General features: G+C 46.2%; 4 protein-coding genes across 4 annotated transcripts in view; 2 read left to right on the forward strand and 2 right to left on the reverse strand.

Moving 5' to 3' along the window:
- Positions 1-239: 239 nt before the first annotated feature.
- Positions 240-3,605, forward strand: echdc1 (enoyl CoA hydratase domain containing 1; the record flags this gene model as incomplete). Its single annotated transcript, XM_083650197.1, has 6 exons — positions 240-292; positions 1,452-1,618; positions 1,895-2,037; positions 2,278-2,330; positions 2,423-2,503; positions 3,182-3,605. The coding sequence occupies exons 2-6, from the start codon at positions 1,603-1,605 to the stop codon at positions 3,603-3,605; spliced, it is 717 nt and encodes a 238-aa protein (XP_083506323.1). The 5' UTR covers positions 240-292; positions 1,452-1,602.
- A 4,223-nt stretch (positions 3,606-7,828) lies between these two features.
- LOC310785879 (E3 ubiquitin-protein ligase rnf146-like) lies at positions 7,829-12,060 on the reverse strand. The gene is made up of 3 exons (XM_083647044.1): positions 11,948-12,060; positions 11,108-11,167; positions 7,829-10,754 (listed from the first exon to the last, which is right to left on the reverse strand). Exon 3 carries the CDS (start codon positions 10,740-10,742, stop codon positions 9,609-9,611), a length of 1,134 nt encoding a protein of 377 aa, XP_083503170.1. The 5' UTR covers positions 10,743-10,754; positions 11,108-11,167; positions 11,948-12,060; the 3' UTR covers positions 7,829-9,608.
- Positions 12,061-12,445: 385 nt separating this feature from the next.
- Positions 12,446-13,965, forward strand: mdh2 (malate dehydrogenase 2, NAD (mitochondrial)). The gene has a single exon (XM_083640555.1). It carries the CDS (start codon positions 12,550-12,552, stop codon positions 13,561-13,563), a length of 1,014 nt encoding a protein of 337 aa, XP_083496681.1. The 5' UTR covers positions 12,446-12,549; the 3' UTR covers positions 13,564-13,965.
- Positions 13,966-15,200: 1,235 nt separating this feature from the next.
- The window catches only part of rspo3 (R-spondin 3), a 48,834-nt gene continuing 37,556 nt past the window's right edge, over positions 15,201-26,478 (reverse strand). The window contains exon 6 of the mRNA XM_083641307.1: positions 15,201-16,305. Within this exon, the coding sequence (XP_083497433.1) occupies positions 16,079-16,305 (227 nt within the window). The 3' untranslated portion in view covers positions 15,201-16,078. The remainder of the gene's footprint in view (positions 16,306-26,478) is intronic.

The following is a 26,478-nucleotide window of genomic DNA, read 5'->3' on the forward strand; positions in this document are numbered from 1 at the left end:
ACACTAGAGTTTGAAGTCTGATTTCAAGTAGCTTAATTTTTTTTAGTAGTCAGAGTCTAGTTAGTTATAATGGGAATTCATTGTGGATAGATTTTTTCCCAGAATGTTGCAGTAATATTACAAACCCAAAATAAGTGACACAATCTATTTCTCCTCAAAGTTAATTTCCCCCCTTATATAGTGATTTGAGTCCGACTCAGAAATAATTTCAAGGTGATTTCATGTCTTCCATCAGAATGGTCCTGTGTGCATTGAGGAAGAGCAGCTGTGGAGCCTGGGCCAGGTACACCAGGTACAGCAGCCTCTACCTCTATCACCACCTTAATCATCCCTGTTTAGTATTCATAAATAAAGTCATAGGTAAAGTAACAGTAAGCTTGCAATGTTGCTATATTTTAAGCTTTTCAGCTCAAAATCACAGATTCTAGGTAGCAAAATGCATTTTAGCTGCGTGCAGCTCTATCGGTCACTTGGACACCAATGTGGGAACCCAGAGTCTATTTTTATTTGAAAAATAGACTCTGGGAGAGCCCTACCTTTTTTCCCGGCTTCCTGTACAGCGCGCCTCTCCTGCCATCGTCACTTCCTCTTCTGTGTCAGTGCTCCACTGTTTACAGTCTAAATAACAACTTGCGCCGTGGCTTTAGAGTAATTTTCCACTGTAAGACGAGTTGACGTCTTCTATGCAGTTTTAACATTATTAGTGAATAGCCGAAATGGACGTGGAAAACGCACAGCCTTGCCACGCCAGGACATACAATTCTGCTGCTAAAATTGGGTATTAGCAGATAATTCAGTGAGGCAATCAACTATAACTCACTGAGAAACTTTTATCACATCGCAAAGAGGGAAATGAATTGAGAAAACTTGTTGGACAATGGACATAGGCTATCACCTTCATAACCGGGAGGGTCGTTGGCACCACAGACGATCTGTCAATAAACTCTCTCCATCTCTCTTTGTCCTCGGCACGAGTGAGTCCACTCTATTACGCATGGAGAGAATTACAGCATATTGCATGCCCTGCGCAAACAGCGATTGCGAGACGGGAATCCGATTGGTTTTTATTGATGTAACGCCCAGGCATTGCCTGGCCACACCTGTGAATAATTCTGGTACTTAAGATCGCCCAAATCCCGTTTGCACTGGCATTTTGGGGGCGCAGATGATTTTGGCACGGCTCTAATTTGCGCCTGCCGCACGTGCTGTGAATGTTTCCGCATCCCCGCCGAGAATTGCATCCCCACCATATTGTGGCATATTGTGCTGACATGGCTGTTACTGTGTTGTTAATTTAGGTTGATACCAAAACAAAATCCCAATTATCTTTAAAAACATCACTTTATATATGGTATAGATCTGTATAAAGGGTAGGGAACACCATGCAGACTGTGTGGGCATAATTTACTGTTAAACTATATAATAAATGGTCAAAACTGCATTCCTCCAAGGCTGCTCCAGAGGCAGAGCAGTGGCTGTGTTTACTCCGGCTTCAACCAGGAGGAGATCAGAGAGAAGCTGCGGGCATTTCCCGGGGGCTCCATCGATCTGCTCCAACAGGAGTCTGGCATCGCCGTGGTAACCATCAACAACCCCGCCCGCATGAACGCCTTCTCCGGTAAACACCCTCTAATGCTGCGGAGTACAATCTGACATTTTCACTTCTGAGGAATTGGTATTCTGGAATGGAACAGAAAAAAAGAGTAATTCCTTTCTAAATTCATACAATTTCTCATTTGCAAAACATTCTAATGAAAATCCAGGTTCTTTATATATGTACGCTTAATTTGGTGGTTCCCTGAGAGTAAACGACTCATCTTGTGTGGAATGCCAGTTCAGTGCTTTGCTTAAACAATGAAAGGATGAAGTGCTTACTGTTGTGCCGTCCTCCCAGGCAGCATGATGGTGGATCTGGAGGAGAGGGTGAGCCAGCTGGAGAACTGGACAGAGGGCAAAGGCCTTATCGTCCAGGGGGCCGCCGGAACGTTCTGCTCCGGGTCGGACCTCAACGCCGTCCGGGCGATATCTAACCCGCAGGTAAGATATCTAACCCAAGATATCTAACCCGCAGGTAAGATATCTAACCCGCAGGTAAGATATCTAACCCAAGATATCTAACCCGCAGGTAAGATATCTAACCCAAGATATCTAACCCGCAGGTAAGATATCTAACCCGCAGGTAAGATATCTAACCCGCAGGTAAGGGAAATGAGAAGAACGCTTGACCTCCCTCCCTCTGTGTGCCTGGGACTTCATGATGTTTCTTTTTCCTTGCAGGATGGAATGCACATGTGCATGTTCATGCAGGATGCTCTGACAAGACTACTGAGGTAAGAGCTTCTGGCATTTTGATGTCTGACTTTGGTCTCAGCGTAAAGAAGTGGGAGTTGAGTATGCTGACAGAGTTGTTTTCTCAGTGCAGGCTGCCTCTGATCTCTGTGGCTGTGGTGGAGGGGAGCGCGCTGGGAGGAGGTGCAGAGCTCACCACTGCCTGCGATTTCAGGTACCTCTTTCCCTGCAATTGCACGCATGTAAGACCAGCTTCTCCACAGCGTGACCGCAGTCAATAGCTTAACCAGAGTGGACAATTCTGTTATGCTATTGAAGTAGCCTAGAATTACAATCTCACACATCCCTACCCTATTAAAGAAACAAATATTTTTAAATGTGTATGTTATAGCCTATATGAACGAAACGACTAATTACAGTAAGCGCACGCTTTTGGACATAACACCATGTGGATATTCACTGCGTAACTGCGCAGGGAAGATAAGAAAACTGACATTTAGTTGATCTAAAACATGCCATATCTTTTATTTATTCATGTAACATTTCAAACAAAACTGTAAGATTCATTCATTCAATAATTTTGTCAAGCATCGAGCATTTGGGCATTTTATCACAAAGGCAGAAATGTTTGTTTTGGGGTGATGCCGATATTTCATTTTAAAGTCTTTATCGGCCGATACAGATGTCACGTGCACCCCTAAAACATTCATCCTGTCTGTCCTAGAAACATCTCTGTCTCCCTTTTCACACTAAAGTCATCACGTCACACGCTGCGTCCAAAATGTTCAGATTCCACCGATTCGATGTGGCCCTCCCCTCTCTGCTTGCAGGTTGATGTGACCCTCCCCTCTCTGCTTGCAGGTTGATGTGACCCTCCCCTCTCTGCTTGCAGGTTGATGGCACCAGGCAGCACCATCCAATTCGTCCACAAACACATGGGCCTGGTCCCGGGCTGGGGCGGCGGCGCGAGACTCGTCCGTGTCGTCGGAAGCCAGAATGCGCTCAAACTCCTCGGCGGCGCTCTGAAAGTGGACCCCGAGCTGGCTGCACAGATCGGACTGGCCGACGGAGTGCTGGACGCCCCCCAGGAGGCAGGGGAAGGTGGTACCATCGGGCTCTCGCAGCAGGCTGAAAACTGGCTCCATCGCTACACGAAGGGGCCCGCCCCGGTGAGCCAGGCTGTGAAGAGGGTGGTGTTGGCGGGGAGGGAGCTCCCTCTGTCAGAGGCTCTGAGGACTGAGAAGGAGGTGTTTGGGATGGTGTGGGGCGGACCGGCTAACCTGCAGGCCCTGGCCAGCAGGTCCAAACACAAGTGAGCGCTGGAACCAGTTTCCCCAATGGTCAGCCATGTTCACACTGATGTACTGTATGTTTAACTGAGACGTTTTGGGGAAGCCGCGTGTGAAGATGTCACACAGAGAAGTGCTATTCTTGTTGAGACGCGGGGCCCTATCTTCCCAAAAGCGGTAATTTAGCGTTTGCGCTCGTTTAAAAGCCATGCGCAATGCAAATTGGGGGCGGGCACAAGCACATGCCTGTTATAATTGTACTGGGCATAGGCGTGCCACATGCCGAACTAGACGTTTCAGCTCAAAAATGTGGGGATAGATGGCATTATTCTATCGTCAGCAGCGTGCAATTACTTTGCGCTAAGAGCTTTGAAAAGGACATCTTAGCTGCGCTCCAGTCGCTGAAACACTCGCTGCGCTTGATCGCACCATAATCTCCACGCTGTGCAGCGCAGAAACGTCATTAAGCACAGACGTGGCACCCCAGGACATCAAATTCTGCTGCTAAAATTGAGTAACCAGCAGATTACTTGGTGAGGCAATCAACTATGATTCACTGAGAAACTTTTATCACATTGCAAGGAGGGGTTATGGTAAATTAATTGAGAAAACTTGTACATTGTAGCCTACTTGCAATAGGCTATTCACCTTCACCTCCTATAAGCCGGAGGGTCGTTGGCACCACAGACGATCTGTCACTAGCTCTCTCCATCTCTCTTTGTCCTCGGCACGAGTGAGTCCACTCAATTACGCATGGAGAGTATTACAGCATATTGCATGTCTCGCGCAAACAGCGATCGCGAGACGGGAATCTGATTGGTTTTGATTGACGTAATGCCCAGCATTGCCTGGCCACACCTGTGAATAATTTAGTTTGCGCAGGCATTTTGGTGCGCAGATGATTTTGGCACGGCTCTAATTTGCGCCTGCGACACCTGCCGTGAACGTTTCCGCATCCCCACCGAGAATTGCATCCCCACCATATTCCGAGGCTGTTTTAACTTAGAAATCAGGGAGGTCACGTCTACCCAGACAATTATATGACTTTTAAACAGTTACATTTCTGTATAAATCATTACAATATGCTCCCGTGAGGTGGGGATGCTGCCGGGTGGGGGTGCAAAACTCGGCATAACACCTGGACAAATGCGCAAGGCAGACCGGTATCTTCCCTGCTTCTTCCCTGCCTTATGCGCAAACAGGTGCACAAGCGTAAATAGGGGATATCACCTGTACCAAGATAGGGCCCCCTGACTCTTAATTGAACTGTTTTGATGGCACCAAAATTTATTTTGGTGATCTTAAGACACTAGCGGAATACCCGTCCCTGTGTGACTAGTGGAGGCTGTGCAGCCATTGTGCAGCACCGCAGGTTCGGCCAGTAACCGTCCCTAATGACCTAATTAACGATTACGGCTCCATTAGGTCACCCGCAAGGGTGCTCTTTACACTTCCTGAAAGATTCAGCGCGATCGCACGTGAAATGGCATAGCTGTGGCCAAACACAATTCGCTCACACACAGACACTTCGTGTTCTTATAATGGGATTAACAGGGATTTTCTTTTGATGAAACTAAATGCTGTTTTCTAAAAATGATACGCTTTAATATGGAGTGACTTTGCTCTGCTGTGGCAGTGGAGTGTTCTATTTTAGAAGCCAGGTCCTGCAGTCTCTTGTTCACAATAAACAAGACTAAGAGTCGTAACAACACATTGAACGTTCATTACTGCGGGGAATCAAACTCTGATTAAGCCCTTGTTCACACAGTACACCTAACGTAAGCAGAACTTAAGCTTGAGGCAGGCTCACGCTGAGCCGTTCACACAAGAAGCCTTCTCTTTTCCTCTCAGCGCCTACTCGGTGCCTTGAACCCGCCCACAACTCCCATTGACTTCATGCCTGGCTTGACAGATCAATGCTCGGCTTCAGCACGCGTCACGCTTGGAATAGGCGTGAATCCTGAACAATCGCTTGAGCGTGGCTTCGGCGTGGCACGCGCGCGGGTGGTGTGAACGGCTTCCCCTGTTAACAAGGCGGAAATTAAATTAAACTTGTGGGTTCAGCGTAGGTAGCGCTTGGGTTGAGCGTTGCTTCGGCGTCCTGTGTGAACGGGGGCTAAGAGTCTGCAGTCACCCACGTGACCCATAATTTAAGTGGTAGAAATGGTTTGTAAGTGACTCAAGATATTTTTCACCCATGCTTTCTGTTAACAAAGATGAGAGATAAGTGCTTATTTTTGACAGACCATCCATTTCGACCTTTGTAAGGACTGAGCCTTGACACATAAAATGACCATGGCCTGCAGTAGGTTATGTTGGTAAGATGACCATGACCTGCAGTAGGTTATGTTGGTAAGATGACCATGACCTGCAGTAGGTTATGTTGATAAGATGACCATGACCTGCAGTGGGTTATGTTGGTAAGATGACCATGACCTGCAGTAGGTTATGTTGGTAAGATGACCATGACCTGCAGTAGGTTATGTTGATAAGATGACCATGACCTGCAGTGGGTTATGTTGGTAAGATGACCATGACCTGCAGTAGGTTATGTTGATAAGATGACCATGACCTGCAGTGGGTTATGTTGATAAGATGACCATGACCTGCAGTAGGTTATGTTGATAAGATGACCATGACCTGCAGTAGGTTATGTTGATAAGATGACCATGACCTGCAGTAGGTTATGTTGATAAGATGATGCTCCTCCTGATATTTGACAGCTTTGGACACATTCACAAACTGGCTGTTGGGGCCCTACTGACTGCAAGTCCATCTAAAAAGCAGCCAAACAACTATCAGTTTCAGTCTCTGCAGTATCAGTTGCCTGTATCATGTCATGTGACAATGTCAATGCATTCTGTATCTTTAAATGATCTTACATTTGGTTAAACCTCTTGGAAACCTCTCATGTGAATAATAATGGAATGTACTGGATTTAAATAAAATATTTAAAATTGTGTTTGGCAGGATGACCTCCTATCTCTAAAATATCAATTTCAACAGACGAACAGCTTTGTTTTTGGCTCCATGTGTTTTTCAGATTCCCAATTGGTTTTGAAAGTGTTTCATAAGCATCAGGAGTCATAGAATTTAACCCACAGAGCAGCATGTAACTCCTGAAGCTGAAACAGGACAAACAGGAAAATCATCAAAGTTAGAACGTTCGTTCTTTTTGATATTTTTTGTTACCAACCCCGCCCCCCGCCCCATTGGTCCACCCCCTCTGCCGATCTGGGGAGAGTAGACTATGCTTCCTCTGATACATGTGTAGTCGCCGGCCGCTTCTTTCACCGGCAGGACATAGCACGTGGGAGGATCAGGCTATACCTCCCCCCGAACAGACACCCGACTAACCATGACATTTGCTGTTATGACATCACTGATGACATCACAATTGCTCTTATGACATCACAATGCCTATGACATCAGTGATGCCACAATAGAGAGGCAAAGTGGAACATCACTTCCTGCTTCAGCACTGTACCAGAGATTTACCGCCATTTATTTTCCCATAGACATTTCGTAAAATGCTTATAAAATAGTTTTACTTCGTCGAACCAAACGGTTCAGCTAACGCTATAATCGGGAGAGACCATAGAACATTTCACTCGGACCAAAACTTAAAAAAAACATTGAAAAAATATTTTCTTTAAAACCGCATTTCTTTGTTTTGGTCCCAGTGAAATGTTATGCGATCTCTCCTGTTTCTAAATATATATGTAAAACTATTTTTATAAGCATTTTACGAAATGTCGATGGGAAAATAAATGGCGGATGAAAATCTCTGGTACAGTGCTGAAGCAGGAAGTAGGCGGTCACTTTGCCTCTCTATAGAGCTCAACAGGCACGTGACTTTTCGTGACGTAATTTGTTCCAGAAGTAAGTTCCGCATCCATTTTCTCCGTAGACATTTTGATAAATCCAAATATAACAAGTTTTAAGGCTCGAACCAAGCCAACAAGTCTTCCAGAGAATCTTGAGTGACCATAAAACATTCGGTTTAAGTGAGAACAAAAAAGTTATTTTTTGTTGTCGTTTAAAGTGTGTGTAGTGTGTAGAGACATGACATTCGCCTTACAAAGGGCCCATTGATACAGTTCTGTTTGCATAAGACAGATTTTCAGAGCAGATTTTTTTTAAGAACTATGTAGCCTAATCACCCAGTGTACTGCGTCTCATTGTGCAGTGCCACCTACACTATGGTTAAAAGAGACAATAGCACACAAAATGTTACCCTTCTAGGATGATGAAATGACACCATTTATTCTTAAATTACAAACAATGTAACAAAAAGGTTGCCAAGCAAAGACTGTTACAGAAACTTTATTTTTCAGAATGAGAAGTCTAAAACTGAGTTGTTGAGTGAAATGAAGCTGTAAGCACATAAAACATAAAAATGACAACTTTACATTTCTGCAGGAGACAGCCAACAGCAATGGCCCGATGTTGTTCTCTTACTGCCTCAGACATCAGACACAACAAGACAGGATTTACAACCAGAAGAAATGCAAAAACAAACTAAATAAAAACATGTACTCAAACTAAACCCAAAAATAGCAATCTTCAACATCCTCCCACCCAGTAGTGTTAAATAACTCTCTCTTCAAACACATGCACAAATAATGAAACTTTAGAAACACACCAATTGAGAATACTTTAGTCAGGGATATTAAGAATACTTGAGGCTGTAGGCCTCAACAGCTTACAAACACTGAAATGTTACATTAAAGAGTCAATTCCTTCAATTGAGTCAGGGAAAGTTAAGATAAAATTGATATGCAATTTCATTATGAACATTTGTTTAAAGCATATTTCTCAATAACACTCAAAAAGCTGCAGGTTAATTGAAATCTGAGAATCTGACGGTTGTGAAACATGAAGTGTGAGCTTGCAATATCCACATAGCTCAAGCTGTTACTCCAGTCCTGAATCAAAAGACTAATACAGTAAGCAACACCAATTCAATCAGAGCCCTACTTGTATTATGCGGTTCATTGTTTTTTCTTCGTGGGGATAAACATCCAGAATAAATGTTAAACCAACCACCAACTGCCAAGAAATAACAATTCCAAAAGTCATCAGTTAAAAAAAGAGTTTCCCAATCTTGAAAGGCTTCACAATCATTTAAATCTGGAAGGATATTTAGAATTATTTGGGTGGGGGTGGAGGTGGGTTATCAAAGATCATGTTACTCTTTGAAACAGTAGTCAGATGAGTCAAGCCCTTGGGGGGTCCATTTCTGAATGCCATGTTAGCTGAGAGAGTTCAACTGTAGTAGATTAGAGTGCAGACGTTCATGTTAGTGATAATGACCAAGTTCCATTTCAGGAAGTAACTTCCCCATTTGTGCCTTCTTTCACCATGTCACAGATCTGGGCTGGGATTCCCAGAAGCCCCCTGGGATTATTATAATAACTTTAGGATCATAAATTGATAGACAAGAATGACCTCTGTGCCCAAGATGTGCAGAAGCAGGTCAGTGAGTTAGTTTTACTTCCTGGAATTTAAGAGAGACTCAATATGCCTGCAACTAAGTGGCTGCAGGTACGCAGTTCTGGAGAGGCTCATTTCACAGCAACCTTTTGAGGTGGTATTAGCAGGAAATAACGCAGGTGTAATGAGCATTAATGAGGGCACCTGGCACTGGAACACCTAAACAGAATGGAAGCATAATTAATGGTATTAGATTAGCGTACAGCTGCTTTACTTCCTGCTTTTACCACCTCAAAAGAGCTGCTGTGAAATGGCTAGGAATAAACAAGACAGAGACTAAGGAGTTGACAAAGAAATAATCTGGTATAATAATGTGAGCCAATAAGTGGCACAATTAACTAAAACTGAATAAAAGCGTGTTTTTACTCTGAGGGATATTACTTGTTATAGAGTGTGTCATCCCTCATTTCTCCAGGAGCAATCCACTCGCATCAGACCTGTGACAGTGAGTGAACAACAGCATATAGTGAGGAATAAATTAATTGGATGGAACACAAGCCATTTGGTGATGATGATATTGACGGCGAATTAATTTCACACTTCAGTCACTGTACACTGGCCATCAGGCATTCTGGACCTTCCGTTGCTACTGGATGAGGAAGGCGGAGTGGTGGAGGCCTCTGCCCCAGGAGGGGCTCTGTCTTCTGGATTCAGTCTTTGCCTACTTGGCCTCTCCTCCCAGGGCTCCACACGCTCCCCATCACCCCCCTCCTCCTCATCATCGTCCTCCTCTTCCTCATCATCGCTCCAGTCTCCAGAGCCAGACTCGTCCACAGAGGTGTGAGGGTCAGAGGAGCGGGAGGGTGACGCCTCCTCCTCTTCCTCTCTCTGGGATGGTGTGGGCCTGGGGCTAATTTGCAGCTGCGATAGAGCATCCTCCAAAGAGGGGCTACTGCTGCCAGGCTGGCCTCCGAGAGAGGTGGGAGGTCTGGCCGTGGCTGAAGGGGCTGTAACAGCAGAGGCGATACCAGTCACCTGCTGCTGTGCACCTGCTACTGTGGTATCCGCCCCGTCAGCAGAGTTCTCTCGACCTGCTGCCCCAACAGCTGCGGCACCACCTTCACTGTCCAAACGCAGTCCAGCCACCCCTTTCTTGGGAATATCCACAACGTCTCTCTTCATCTTGCGTCTACGACCATGCTCATTGCGCCTGTACTGCACCATGTTCTCCAGGTCGGCTACATACAAGAAGCCGGCGATCAGCATCTCGGCCGTCTTCTTGCCCTTGGAGAAAGCGTCCTCCAGCTCGCGGCTGGTCCGCTCATCGTACTGCCACCAACCGTTACGCCCCTCATAGTACCAGGCGTGATCGCCCGCCGCCCCACCTCGACCCCCTGCTGTTGCCTTCAGCTCCTCTGGGGAGAGGAGCGTAGGCCTCTCCAGGAAGTCCTCTGGCACTTCCTGTCTGCAGAGGGCGCAGCGCTTGCTCTGCCAGGATGCTCCCTTCACACAAAGGAAGCAGAAGACGTGACGGCATGGCAGTTGCACTGGGTGAATGCAGGCCTGCAGGCAGATGGCACACTCTGGTACTGGCAGGGCCGGGGATGAGTTGCTGGAGCCAGAACATGATGATTCTGCGCTGTTCCCGCTGCCGCCACCACTGTTGCTGCCTTTCTTACTGGATGGAAGCGAGCTAACAGAGTGGTCTACCTCGCCACAACTAGCCATCCTTGGGAAGTACTGTTGATTGGGGAAAATTGTGAGAGATGGTTATAATGGGCAGGTGTATAGATTTAACATGTGGATTTATTGGCAATATTGATTTTGAGGAAAAAATTAACACTAGTAAAGATTATTATTAGGCTCACAAATGGTCAAAGGACATTGTAGTGATATCTCATTATGCAATGACACTGATGATTGTTGTTGTCAACACAACAATTAGACAAAATGACAACTCAGTAACTATATAACATTCTTGTTTCATGTCAAATTGTCGTCATTAATTAGTACTCAAATTTAGTACTAGTAATCAAAATGACAAGGATGATGTCAAATGACTATACAACCTATATGCATGATTAGATACTTACTGGAAGAACTGTTAATGCTGATGTATCATTAGGAGTGCTGATGGGCCTTCAAACTCGCCACTGGAAAAAAAATGGGAAAGTAGACGGTGAGGGTGTGTTTGATTTCATCCTTGCTGACAATATTTTAACGTTACAAATGCGCTAAGGTTACACGACTTTACGCTACTCCTTTTGCAAATGATCGCTATAGTAACCAAAGTTGCAGGCAATGGCAATTGTGTTAAAGCTACCTAGCAAATTGCAGGATCGATGCTAAAACCTAAGTAACGTTATTTGGCTTAATGATGCGTTTGAAATGCCTATCTGATACTGCACAAACATGGGGAACTGAGAGGAACAAAGGATTGTTCTGTCTTCTGACCATTAGACTATCAGCTAACGTTACAAGTTACGCATACTATCCCAGCTGGCCTATTTTGCTGGGCTAACAATAACGAACCCAGCTAACGTTACCAAAGTCTACGCCAGGTGACGTTAGTGTCATTATCAATTTTTAAAGGCATTAGCGTTAACTAATGACTTGGTCTGTAAACAGTTTAGATATATAGCTAACGTTACCGTTTGTCAAGCGTGGCGTTTGCTAACGTTACACAAGCACAAATACAAGTTCAGTTAAATAAGATCTTCTCGACAGGCAAAGGCGAACATAATAACCTGTTGTACTGTAAGCTAAGGCAGGCTGAGGGCAATAATAACGTTACTCCAGCAAATAGACGGCGTTCAACTGACAGCGCTAGCCTAGCTTAGATGGGCGACACCAAATAGCAAGGTTCATATCGCAACGTGAAACATGTTCTCCTGGTCCGCGCAATGCAACTAGCTACTGTGTACATAGTATACCGTGTCGTTGGATTTTGCCGTCTTCGTTTGGTGTAAAGTTGCAGCTCCTGTAACCACGGCACTGCTTTAATGGTAATTTTAGCGACTCAAAATGCTAACTGGCTTTGTTTTCCTCCGAAAGAAGAAGCGTCTTTGGCTAAGACGAACGACGTAACATGATCTTCTTCTTCTTCATATAGCTTTCCGGCAGACTAGATGGCTTACGGCACATTGCTGCCTCTCACTGGTCGGAAATATTACTGTTTATGGTGTTTCTAATTCCACAGAAGTAATCCTGTGGCGGCGATTAATTCAATGGCTGCTTTCACAGTCCTTGCCTGATCCAATTCTCAATGATACAGTCTTTGTGCCCAGGCTTAATACAGCAGCATACAGCCTTTTTTCTCTTTCTTGTTTGTAACAATTCTATGAGTGACGTAACATGGTGACGCGGGGGCGTCATTTTACGTAATTGCGCACGCACGCCCCATATTTTCTACGCATGACAACGCACTCGGTCTTCCGGTACGCTCGTGGCTAGAGGACGTTAGTGTCACAGGGAAGAGCTGCTCTTCAACTTCTTTATCAACTAAACACAAGAGAACCCGCAGCACACTCCAAAAATGTTTTCCCGGGCTGTGAGACCTGCCGTCGGCTTGGCCAGGAGCTTGTCCACCTCGTCACAGAACAACGCTAAGGTGGCTGTATTGGGCGCGTCGGGCGGCATAGGCCAGCCGCTGTCTCTGCTGCTGAAGAACAGCCCGCTGGTGAGCCAGCTCTCCCTGTTTGACATTGCACACACCCCCGGGGTGGCTGCCGACCTCAGCCACATCGAGACCCGGGCCCATGTCACTGGCTACATGGGTCCCGACCAGCTAGACGCCGCACTGCAGGGCTGTGAAGTTGTCGTCATTCCCGCCGGTGTACCCAGGAAACCCGGTATGACCCGTGACGACCTGTTCAACACCAACGCCACCATCGTGGCCACCTTGGCAGATGCCTGTGCCCGCAACTGCCCCGAGGCTATTATCTGCATCATCGCCAACCCCGTCAACTCCACCATCCCCATCACATCAGAGATCTATAAGAAGCATGGCGTCTACAACCCCAACAGAGTGTTTGGTGTCACAACGCTGGACATTGTCAGAGCAAACGCCTTTGTGGCAGAGCTCAAAGGCCTTGACCCCGCACGCGTCAATGTCCCAGTGGTTGGAGGCCACGCCGGCAAGACCATCATCCCCCTCATCTCCCAGTGTACACCCAAGGTCGAGTTCCCTGCTGACCAGCTGGCCGCCCTCACAGGCAGGATCCAGGAGGCTGGCACTGAGGTGGTGAAGGCCAAGGCTGGAGCCGGCTCCGCTACCCTGTCCATGGCCTACGCCGGGGCCCGCTTCACCTTCTCTGTCCTGGACGCCATGAACGGGAAGGAGGGTGTGGTGGAGTGTGCCTACGTGAGGTCAGAGGAGACCGAGTGCAAATACTTCTCCACTCCTCTTCTGCTCGGCAAGAACGGCATTGAGAAGAACCTTGGGCTGGGCAAGCTGTCCGCCTTTGAGGAGAAGCTGGTGGCTGAGGCCATGGGCGAGCTGAAGGCCTCCATCAAGAAGGGAGAGGACTTTGTAGCTAATATGAAGTAAATGGGGCATTAGGTTATCTGGAAGCCAACAGCATCTCTTAATTTGTCCAGTCTCACAAAAAGACATCTGTATCAACCTCAGAATCTCTTGCAGTGTTTCCTCTTTAATTTGTTGTAGCAGTGGGATACTCTTGGTTGTTCCTAAGTATTGTCTCCTTGTAGTTTAAACATGGCTTTTACCTGCATATCTACGAGTTATGGACTCATTGTACTGTGATTGCTCTATATTTATATTGTGCAAAAGTCAAAGATAGATAACATTTCAGATTTCTAGATTTATCTAATTGTGGGGGATTTCTCGGCTGGCTGAATGAATGAATGAAGAGGAAATACTGTCATCATGCCTGCTGATGCACTGTATAGATGTTACTGAACAAAATGTTAATACATCAATAAACACGAGCCTGGCAAAAAAATCCTCTAGTAATATTACCGTTTTTGTTTTTAGAAATGACAGGTTTAGCTTGACTGTTAAACTGATATAGACTATGAGCAAATACCTCAGACTAAATGCACTGAACAGGTGAACATTTATTTCAATTAATTCATTGATTTGACCTTTCAAATGTGGGTAAAAGGCAGATTAATGACAACTTTGTATGCAGTCAGTAATGGATTGTGCAACAAGGGGTGCAACTCACTATAGCCTGTAGATCAAATCATAATTTGCAATCAATTATATATGACTAATATATGACTCAGACTGTAAACTTAGATTCAAATGATAGGGCTCTGAGGTTGTTGCTATACTACTTACCTAAGTTATTGGCAGAAAAATAAAGGGAAAGTTATTTAACGGCAAACATCTATACACATTCAACATGATGGATTATGGGTTTATTTGAATGAATACTGCAATCAGAGTGATATAACATTTAAAGTTTACATGAGGCAAAATATAAACAGAATAAATTCATTTAGGTGGGTTAGAATAGTCTATTCTAACCCACCTAAATTAATTTCTTTTTCTGTTTATATGAATAGTAGAGATGAAACGGAGAACCTAAACTCCCGTAATGTTTAGCTTTACTGCCATGGATGAAAGGGTTATTTGAGTCCTTTGTTGATCTTCATACTGGTCTGTATAACGTTATGTCCAAATGTCAATTTCTCAATTGGCTTCTGAAAGACCAAAATAATTTTGAGACATGAGACAAAACAATCTGATTCTGTGAATCTAGGATCCATGTCCAAGTAGTGAAGTACCCAGTTATGTAAGTTGGTACAACTGATTATTCACCCAAGCGAGGACATGCCATAAGATGACATAGTGATCAAATCCTGATAGTATTGGCAGTGTATGTACTGTACACGGACGATTCCATGAAGGCTTGTTCAGGCAAGAAGTGGAACAGAAAGGTAGTTGGATGAAGAAACATTAGTCACTTTGCTTGTTGACACTGATGGCATATTAGCTGTTGTCTAACAGATTGTTTTCTCTTTCTTCTCAGCACATGTATGTTGATTGCACAAGATGGAGTTCAAAGATCAGAAAGAAAAGAGATAAGGACCAACATAGACACAGGTACAAACCCATTATAGTTTTATTTGACATACAGGTGCTTTTGGTTTCTAGTCAAGGAGCATTATTGAGAGCAGATCCCATTGACCCCAATAGGCAAAACCAGTGGTAGATTGGATTTCTTACTAATCTGGGCAAAACTAGCTGTTATCCAAGAGATACAGAACACAATGTTAATGCTTTTCACCTTTTTGATCTCATTCCATCGACAAAACAATTCAGTCTCTTTGATTGACATATGACAGCATGCAGGTCCTCCTACATCTGCGCTGCTCCGTTAGCCTTAGTGATTATGATGATGTCACAAGATGACGAGCGCAAACTCACTTTTTTTATCTTTTATCTTTTTTACAAATTCTGCACCAAAATAAAGAAAATTGTAAAGACATCAAAAGAACAGGAACAACAATAAACAATGGTTCTACATAAATGTCACAAAATCTACATTCAAAAAACCAAAGACGCGCAATGTTGTACCTGGGCCCCATTAAATAACCATTATCAACAAGCACATAATATAACCTAATTGTCTCTCCAAAGCACATGTCCATTAGTCTGCCTGCCAGTCCTCCAGTCACAGACATGTCTCTCCAAAGCACATGTCCATTAGTCTGCCTGCCAGTCCTCCAGTCACAGACATGTCTCTCCAAAGCACATGTCCATTAGTTTGCCTGCCAGTCCTCCAGTCACAGACATGTCCCACTCTTTTCTTTGTCAGTGTCTCTTGCATTGTTCAAACTTGGGGAAAAGAAAAAAGAGAGACACTGTCAGTGGTGGAAGTGAAGGAGTAGAGAGGTTAGGGGGGAAAAAGAAGAATTGTTTGAAGTCCATAGTGGCCCGAGCCTTGTGGCTGAACGTGCCCCATTCCGCTTGTGCATAAACAGTATTTTCAAATCATACAGGTAGCAGCAACACCCCTGCTGTGAGGGGTTGAGGGGGGCGAACAGTGGGGGAGATAGAATGGGGGGATAAAAGGAGGAGGGTGCGGGGGGCACTACTGTGCGGGGCCGTCTTCAGCCTGGGATGGGTCTGAGTCTTGGCCTCGGCGGTGCCTGTGTTCAGTTTTGTTCCTGCTGTCGGACTCTTGGCGTTCGCCCGTGTCTCTCTCGCGCTCCCTCTCTCTCTCCCTCTTCCTCTCCCGCCGCCCCTCCTGGTTCTCCTTGTCCTTCCGGTTGTTGCGGTTCCTCCGCTCTGCTCCCCGGCCGCCCTTCCTCCTGCCTCCTGGAACCAAAGAGGGCAAAAAAGATGTTTGTTGTCCATCATTTTTTATTTCAACCAACATAGTTATGTGAAGGAGCAAGTATCAGTTAAGAATTCACTTTACAGCATATCCTGTACAGTGCAATCAAAACAACCCTAGGAAGGGTTTTAATGAGTGAAGAAGTGTAAAAGGTAGGTCTCATGCACATGTCAGATAGTGCCAAAAGTAGGCCTACTGTATTCAGTTACTGGGCCTGAGTTTATTTTAAAAGAAAACTAGTAGTGGTCACTGTAGTTATGGGAGAACGTGAGGCAGCCAATGACCATATACCACAATAAGCCACTTACATTGAGAAATATGAATCAGATCACTGAACATTCTTGCTGCATGCATTGTGTGCATTGTGTGTGTGCATTGTGGCTTTATCCTTGTTTAAGGGGGGTGTCAAAGATAATGCATTGGTCTGAGGCCGGTAGATGATATGGAAAGCAAACTATTGGAATTTGAATGTGTTAACATAAGAAAAATGTGTTCTCAGATTGTGACTCCAGTGGTTGTAAATTGTTCTTCCTCTTCAAATAATCACACATATATTTCATTAATGTGCTTTTACTCATTAGTTTTACATTACGTGTTTTACATTATGTGTTTTATGTTGTTTTAAGTTACTGAAGGTGTAAAAATAAATTTCCACCCAATGTCCAGTATCCAATATCAAGCAAAGTACTCCATGTACTACCAGCAGCTGACATGCAACAAGTTCGTGCCCTTTCTCTGGGGGTTGTCAAAAGGCATTCTGGGAAATGTAGGAAATCACAAACGGAAGTACAGTAGAAGTAGATGAGACAGATTGAGGGAAAGTGGACACATACAAAAACGAAATTATAACTCTTCATCACAAAATAAATCCTGCAGTGAACATCACATATTGACAATATGGTATTTCGGTATATAACAGTGTAAGAGTATCTGAGGGTGGATTTTCCCTTTCATGTGAACACTGGTCCATGCAATGTTCTCTCTTCACCACTAGATGTCAGTCTTTACCCAGAGACAGCAGCCACACCCACAGCTGTTGCAATCCTCTGCCCTCCGATAAGCAGGCTTTGTCCAAAATAGAAAGCCTTTAAATAAACCCCCAATTTCTCTGCTCTTGCAACAGCATCTCATAAACAAAACGCAGAGTTTAGGAATGCTGGAGGTTTATCTCCGCTGGAGCTCAAGTTATTAATGATAATAACAAGATACACCCCCAGGAAGAGGGGAGACAGATCTTGCTCGTCAAACCAGAGGCCCTTTCCTGTTGTGCTGCTGCTGTGTGTGTGTGTGTGTGTGTGTGTGTGTGTGTGTGTGTGTGTGTGTGTGTGTGTGTGTGTGTGTGTGTGTGTGTGTGTGTGTGTGTGTGAGCAGAGCAGCCTGCTTGGATGGTTGGCTGGCTGGACGGATAGACGGAGGGACGGACGGGGGATTGTGAAACTGCTGAAGTCGGCAGTAGGCACAGACACAGGGAGAGAGAGATAGATAGAGAGAGAGAGAGAGACAGAGAAAGAGACACATCTCTCCCTCCCCGTTCTCTCTCTCTTGTCCCGCCTGTCTGCTCCATGTTTACCCCCTCGCTCTCGTCCTCTCCCTCTCTCACTCTGTTAATTCATCAAGTTGCTTCTTTGGTTGGACCAAGGGGGGAGAAAGGTCCAACCAGAGAACTCAGGTCTGACCGGCACATTCCAGCTTTCTGAACAGATAAAGATTTGCAACGAGACCAAACCGTGTTAGAACGTTGCAGGGAAAAAGTTGCAGCAGCGTAAACGCCGTCTCATCTCGACTCCAGTCGTCACCAGCAATTTCAGCGTGTCAAGTCGCAGGGACTGATTGCAAGTTTCAAATCGTCTCATCGTGAATCTTTGGTTTAAACTGGGCTTAAAAAGACACAAGCATTAAGCATAGGGAAGAGGGCCCAAGTATATACACACACACACACACACACACACACACATGGTACACACAGATGGACGGACGGTTGTATCCCTGACTCATTGGGGGTCTCCCCTCTCCTCCTCTCACATTGTTTTCTCTCCACAGACACCGTAACTATTTACAAGATCAATGGATTAGTCATAGTGTGTATTCTCTGTGCTTTGGCAGAGCCAGAGGAGAAACCTAACCCTGCCAGTGTTGACATGATTAGGGGAGTGTTTATCAAACCAACCTGCCTGTTGTTAGTTGGAGCAGTTCCCGATGGATTTTGTAAACTGTGTGCTGACAAGTGCGTAATGGAGCCCAAATGAGACACCTTTGGAGGTTTTGGAACGCTCTCAACATACATTTAGCGCATTCTTAAAAACCTTTATGCCTCCGCCGGCGATAGCCAGGCCGGAGGCATTATGGTTTCGGGTTGTCTGTCCGATGTTCGTTAACACGATATCATCTTGATGGAATTTCATCAAATTTGCCTCAAACGTCCACCTGGACTCAAGGATGAACTGATTACATTTTGGTGGTCAAAGGTCAAAGTTCAAGGTCACTGTGACCTCACGAACGTAATTTCAAAGCTCGTTAACGCGATATCTCAGGAACGCTTTGACGGAATTTCTTTCAATTTGACTCAAACGTCGACATGGATTCAAAGATGAACTGATTAGATTTTGGTCGTCAAAGGTAAAGGTCACTGTGACCTCACGACCGCCCGTTTCATGCACATTAACGCGATATCTCAGGAACACCTTGAAGGAATTTCTTCGAATTTGGCTCAAAAGTCCACTTGGTCTCAATGATGAACTGATTCGATTTTGGTCATCAAAGGTCAAAGTTCAAGGTCACTGTGACCTCATGAACACAATTTTCTAGCTCATTAATGCGATATCTGAGGAACGCCTTGATGGAATTTCTTCAAATATGGCTCAAACGTCCACTTGGACTCAAGGATGAACTGATTACATTGTGGTGGTCAAAGGTCAAGGTCACTGACCTCACGGACGCCATTTTCAAGCTCGTCAATCCTTGTATGTGCACATGCTTGGCCAATAAAGCTGATTGTAATGGTAGAGACTAGAGCAGTAGGAAATCTCTCAGATCACTCTTTAAACACTTCCTCAACGCATGATGTGTGAAATATGTTACAAAATATGATACACGTGCCCCATTTCGTGTGTGAAGATGATATTACTAAACACTGGTTCGCGTTTGATTAAGCCAGCGTTGCCCAGAGAGATTATTAGAAGCATCGCGCCAAAAACCCATTCAAAACTCCCATAGGCGAAAACAGTGAAGAACCAGGACTGTTAGCATCGATGATTTCCGGACTCGTTCCTCTCTATTCCCCCTGCTGTCCCGGTCGTTGCTCCGCCCCCTCTGCCGAGCTGGGGAGAATTGTAGACTAGCACATGCTTCCTCCGATACATGTGCAGTCGCCAGCCGCTTCTTTTCACCTGACAGCGGGATCAGCAGGATCATGCTATTCTTCCCAATTCCTCTCCCACCGAACAGGCCGACCAGAGGAGGCGCTAGTCCAGCGACCAGGACTCATACGCGACCGGCTTCCGAACCACAGACACAGTCAATTGTGTCTGTAGGAACGTCTGACCAAGCCAGAAGTACCGCTGCCGGGAATCGTACCCAGGTCTCCACGGTGGTAGGTAAGTGCTTTTACCTTTACACTACCCAGACGCCCCTGCGTGGAGAAATGTGTCCTCCCTCTCACCCTCTGTTGTTGCCCCTCAAAACCCTGCCTGGATAGTGTCAACACACCCACATGTAGACCTGCTGAGTTGACTGTGGCAGTCATGTCACTTCCAGAAAGCTGCTACAGCACAGAGCGCACGGCTCAGTAAACTGTCCTGAGAGCTGCTACAGCACAGAGCACACGGCTCAGTAAACTGTACTGAGAGCTGCTACAGCACAGAGTGCATGGCTCAGTAACCTGTACTGAGAGCTGCTACAGCACAGAGCGCATGGCTCAGTAAACTGTACTGAGATCTGCTACAGCACAGAGCGCACAGCTCAGTAAACTGTACTGAGAGCTGCTACAGCACAGAGTGCATGGCTCAGTAACCTGTCCTGAGAGCTGCTACAGCACAGAGCGCACGGCTCAGTAAACTGTACTGAGAGCTGCTACAGCACAGAGTGCATGGCTCAGTAACCTGTACTGAGAGCTGCTACAGCACAGAGAGCATGGCTCAGTAAACTGTACTGAGAGCTGCTACAGCACAGAGTGTATGGCTCAGTAACCTGTACTGAGAGCTGCTACAGCACAGAGCGCACGGCTCAGTAAACTGTACTGAGAGCTGCTATTCACCTTATTCACCACGCCCACTTTTTCTCTCTTCCGTGTTCAACGCAAACGTATTTGTTCTTCCGGTTCAGCGCTAGTTGCTTACTATGGCTAATATTAGCCGCTAGTTAGTTATGTTATATGGCAGTAAAATGCCACTGAATGACCAAATTGATATAACTTTTAACCATTTCGAGTAACACTGTTTCCATAATGGATCACCAGCGTTAGTTTGTTGTTTATAACGTGGCTATATTCATAACGTTTATATCTCGGATGCGTTATTTTGAATCCCACATAGGTTACGCCTGGCGCAACCTATGCGGGTTTCAGAACGAAAAAGTAACGTCATCTTTAGAGCACAATATTCCTGGAATGCAAGTTTAAGCAAAAGCAAACAACAACACAGACTCCAGCAAAAAGTCCACACACACAAAAATAAATAAATATTTATCTAGTGATGCCCGTCTGGCCAGACAGCAGCAATGTGACCGACATCGAGGTGAAATTAGAGTCGGGCTGTGTGTTTTCAGTTCATGGAGGGACCTTGCTGCTGCTTGTAGCTGCTGTAATGTGGTTTTGACCAGATAACGTTAGCTGCTTGCTAATGGATTTACCACCTGGTCAGAAACAACTCCGCTAACATTACCGTCTTGTGTGAAGTAATGCAACAGTCGCAAATATGCCTAACATTACTACAGTACCGTTATGCTTATGGTCATGGAACATTATTGTTTGACTGCAGTTAGCTGCGGTGGTGAGACTGATTCGATTATAACGTTAGCTTGATGCTATACGCGACTAACTACCGGTAATAGATTTAGCTATATTTATAGAAATTACCACCAGCCCCACTAATAACGTTACCGTCTTGTGTTGATAATGAATGTAACAGTCGTAAATATGCCTAACGTTACTGTCTGCTATGCTTATTATGGTACATTGTTTGGTCAGTTTGGTTGAGTGGCGGACTGCATAATCGGGCACGTCGGGCAAATGCCCGGTGGCCTGGCCTGGCCTGGCCTGCAAATTTTTTTTTTTTTTTTTTTTTTTTTTTGCAGGCCAGGCCAGGCCACTCACTGAACAGCTGGCCAGGCGCCGCCTACTGGTTTACTAGTGGTTTTATTACTTTATTCAGGTTTAAAGTGGGTGCATCTCATTGTAAAATTGGACTTGGCCCAAATTGGACTTCAAACGGCCCAAATCGGGCTTCAAAAGGCCCAAATCTGGCTTTAAACGACCCAAATTGGGCTTCAAACGGCCCAAATCTGGCTTCAAACGGCCCAAACTGGGCTTCAAACGGCCCAAATTGAGCTTCAAACGCCCCAAATTTTTCGCCGCCGACCTTCGGACGCCGGCACGTGCGTCGGCCCGTATCCGCCTGGCCTGCTTGGTATCTAATGCCCGGCCTGAATTATGATCCCAGTCCGCCCCTGGCTTGGTCAACTATTAGACAGTACCGGGGGAGAAGGCTCTGCCTCTGACTGCAGTTAGCTGCAGTGGGACTGCACATTAGTATAAGGTTAGCTTGATGGTAATCGCGGCTAACTAGTAATATTGATTTACATTTACAGAAATTACCACTGAGCTCCACTAATAACGTTACTGTCTTGTGTGGATAATGAATATAACAGTTAAATATGCCTAAAGTTACTGTTATGCTTATGAAACATTGTTTGATTGTTCAGTTTGGTCAACTCCAGGCATTACTACAGGGGAAGCAGGGTAGTTCCTGGCTCACGGTAACGTGAATATCCTTATCCATTTCCCCACAGCCAATGCAAGCCAAAACACGACCAAACATTGGCAGCCACAATAACGTCCGATAATTCATCCAGAATCCTTCCTGGGCATCTCGAGGCTGATCTGACAGATAAATTGTCCAGGTTGCCGTTTTCTTTTATGAGTTAACGTTACAAAGCAACTAACAGTCTGCTGTTGCCAGGCAGCTGCTTGTGCGCTTGCGAGTATGGTGCCCGCACGTCAGCTCGTTCACACGCTGCCTGCAGTTACTCTAACGGCCACCGGTGTCAGTAATAGTTAGAACTTACGGATAGGACCTTTAAAATGTGCTAAATATGTACTTGGGGGGACAAGGGAAAAAGAAGAAGATTGCAACTAGCTTTATTTCTTGCAAGTAGTACTCTATCTATCTATCTATCTATCTATCTATCTATCTATCTATCTATCTATCTATTTATCTATATCTATCTATCTAACCAGAGAAAAAGGCATGTAGGAAAGATCTTGAGCATCACTCTGTTGGGCTTCTCTGTGCCAAGATCACTTGGCGCTGTAACCTAAAATGCCCCATTATAAATTAGCATACTAGCATTGCTAGCTTCAGTGGTATTGTTATTTACATCAGTGCTGCTCACGTTTTTAGCTCCAGGAGTGACGCTGCTCGTTGCTGCTCCGCTGCTCGATGACGATGCTACGCCATGTCCTGCTCTGCCAGTGTTATGTTGATCTTCTGATAACCATCGTCAATTCATCCCTATTTCACCATCCTAGTAGGAATACCTAGGATGGCATATATATATAAACACAACCAAAGATGGTGACCCGCCCTACTCTGCCTGTGATTGGCTAATACGTTGCCTTCCTTAGTTGGGATTGGTCAGGTGATTCCGTCATAACAGAGATTTAAAGAGACAGTACAACAGTACAACGTCTCATGGAAAAAATAAATAAATAACAGCTTTTCGTCAGCTGATTCAGTGGGTGGGCCCGGCCCCCCAAAGCCCGCCCTTGGTTACGGGTCTGGTGTGACATATTCATATTGTGTGAGACGAGAGATGTAGTTGATTGAGCGCTTTCATACAAAACTAAGCGTTATGTTTCAGTTTTACGACAAACTGCGGCTTTCTTGACATGCAAAGTTATCTTTTAAATAGAGGGTAAAAAAATCACGTGTCGCCTAGTTCAATGCACAATTCAAACGGGATCAAAAATGGATGGTAAATGGACTGCATTTATACAGCCACAGCCAAAACGGTGTTGTCTTTCAACCGTTCACCACCACTTATATTTTTCCCTGAAGCTGGTGCGTGTGCTGAAGCAGGAAGTATAGGCGGTGGCTTTGGCTCTCTATCTGTTCATTCCATGACAGGAGAGACTTGATGTTCTCTGAAATTAGGTGGAAAAATGCACACATAATTTAGATCGCTATCGGCATCAGCAATCGGCCAAAAGATCGGATATCGGCCAAAAAAAAATCCATGATGGTGCATCCCTAATAGAACGCAATCCAGAGAGTGTATAAAATGGAAAAGAGAACAATAGGAGACAGACAGTGATGACAGCACAGGGACAGAGCAAGGGGATGGATGTGTGCCTCTGTGTGTGTGTGTGTGTGCGTGTGCGTGCGTGCGTGTGTGTGTGTGTGTGTGTGTGTGTGCGCGCGTGTGTGTGTAAGTGAGTGTGTGCGTGTGCGTGCGCGCATGTGTGTGCGTGCGTGCGTGTGTGTGTGTCAGTGAGTGTGTGTGTGCGTGCTCGGCGGAGGGGCACAGTGTGTGTCACGATGGCACATCCTCGGTGGCAGGGCGGCGTGCTGTCGTCCGGGGAGCTTTTGGCGGGAGCCAGGCTGGGATTAAAGGCTATGGGCTGTCCCCGCCGCATGGCCGCCAGCATGACATGAGGGGGGGGGGGGGGGGGGGGGGGGGGGGGGCTCAGTGTGTGTGTGTGTGTGTGTGTGTGTAACATTCCCCCTCACTCACTGCTTGGTACTGGGCTGGCCTATGTGCGTGTTTATGTGTGTGGTTTGCATGCGAGGGGGGTTTCTCTGTGGGTCAGCGAGTGTGAATTGTGTGTTTCTCTGTGTATATAAATAGTAAGGGGTCTCTGTGTGTATATGTGTGTGTGTTGTGGGGTGGGGGGGGGGGGGGGGTGGTAGGGGTGTTAGAGGGGGCACCCAGTCTATCCGGCTACAGAGATAGAGAGGTGAATGGTAGATGTGTCTGTGTGTTGGGGTGAAGGGGGGGGGGGGGTCTAGAGAGATAGAGAGGTGAACAGTAGATGTGTCTGTGTGTTGGGGTGAAGGGGGGGGTCTACAGAGATAGAGAGGTGAACAGTAGATGTGTCTGTGTGTGTTGGGGTGAAGGGGGGGGGGTCTACAGAGATAGAGAGGTGAACAGTAGATGTGTCTGTGTGTTGGGGTGAAGGGGGGGGGTCTAGAGAGATAGAGAGGTGAACAGTAGATGTGTCTGTGTGTGTTGGGGTGAAGGGGGGGGGGGTCTACAGAGATAGAGAGGTGAACAGTAGATGTGTGTGTGTGTTGGGGTGAAGGGGGGGGTCTAGAGAGATAGAGAGGTGAACAGTAGATGTGTCTGTGTGTGTTGGGGTGAAGGGGGGGGTCTACAGAGATAGAGAGGTGAACAGTAGATGTGTCTGTGTGTGTTGGGGTGAAGGGGGGGGGGTCTACAGAGATAGAGAGGTGAACAGTAGATGTGTCTGTGTGTGTTGGGGTGAAGGGGGGGGGGGGTCTACAGAGATAGAGAGGTGAACAGTAGATGTGTCTGTGTGTTGGGGTGAAGGGGGGGGGGTCTACAGAGATAGAGAGGTGAACAGTAGATGTGTCTGTGTGTGTTGGGGTGAAGGGGGGGTATAGAGAGATAGAGAGGTGAACAGTAGATGTGTCTGTGTGTTGGGGTGAAGGGGGGGGGGGTCTAGAGAGATAGAGAGGTGAACAGTAGATGTGTCTGTGTGTGTTGGGGTGAAGGGGGGGGGGGGTCTAGAGAGATAGAGAGGTGAACAGTAGATGTGTGTGTGTGTTGGGGTGAAGGGGGGGGTCTACAGAGATAGAGAGGTGAACAGTAGATGTGTCTGTGTGTTGGGGTGAAGGGGGGGGTCTACAGAGATAGAGAGGTGAACAGTAGATGTGTCTGTGTGTGTTGGGGTGAAGGGGGGGGGTCTAGAGAGATAGAGAGGTGAACAGTAGATGTGTCTGTGTGTGTTGGGGTGAAGGGGGGGGGGGTACAGAGATAGAGAGGTGAACAGTAGATGTGTGTGTGTGTTGGGGTGGGGGGGGGTCTACAGAGATAGAGAGGTGAACAGTAGATGTGTGTGTGTGTGTGTGTGTGTGTGTTGGGGTGGGGGGGGGGTCTACAGAGATAGAGAGGTGAACAGTAGATGTGTGTGTGTGTGTGTGTGTGTGTGTGTGTGTGTGTGTGTTGGGGTTGGTGGGGGGTCTACAGCGATAGATAGGTGAACAGTAGATGTGTGTTGGGGTGGGGGGGGGGTCTACAGAGATAGCGAGGTAAACAGTAGATGTGTGTGTGTGTGTGTGTTGGGGTGGGGGGGGGGGTACAGAGATAGAGAGGTGAACAGTAGATGTGTGTGTGTGTTGGGGTGGGGGGGGGGCTACAGAGATAGAGAGGTGAACAGTAGATGTGTGTGTGTGTGTGTGTGTGTGTGTGTGTGTGTGTGTTGGGGTGGGGGGGGGCTACAGAGATAGAGAGGTGAACAGTAGTGGTGTGTGTGTGTTGGGGTGGGGGGGCTACAGACATAGAGAGGTGAACAGTAGATGTGTGTGTGTTGGGGTGGGGGGGGCTACAGACATAAAGAGGTGAACAGTAGATGTGTGTGTGTTGGGGTGGGGGGGGGCTACAGAGATAGAGAGGTGAACAGTAGATGTGTGTGTGTGTTGGGGTGGGGGGGGGCTACAGAGATAGAGAGGTGAACAGTAGATGTGTGTGTGTGTGTGTGTGTGTGTGTGTGTGTGTGTGTGTGTGTGTTGGGGTGGGGGGGGGGCTACAGAGATAGAGAGGTGAACAGTAGTGGTGTGTGTGTGTTGGGGGGGGGCTACAGACATAGAGAGGTGAACAGTAGATGTGTGTGTGTTGGGGTGGGGGGGGCTACAGACATAGAGAGGTGAACAGTAGATGTGTGTGTGTTGGGGTGGGGGGGGGGCTACAGACATAGAGAG

Source organism: Poromitra crassiceps (assembly GCF_964638095.1).
Source record: "Poromitra crassiceps genome assembly, chromosome: 1".
In the NCBI taxonomy this organism is placed as follows: domain Eukaryota; kingdom Metazoa; phylum Chordata; class Actinopteri; order Beryciformes; family Melamphaidae; genus Poromitra; species Poromitra crassiceps.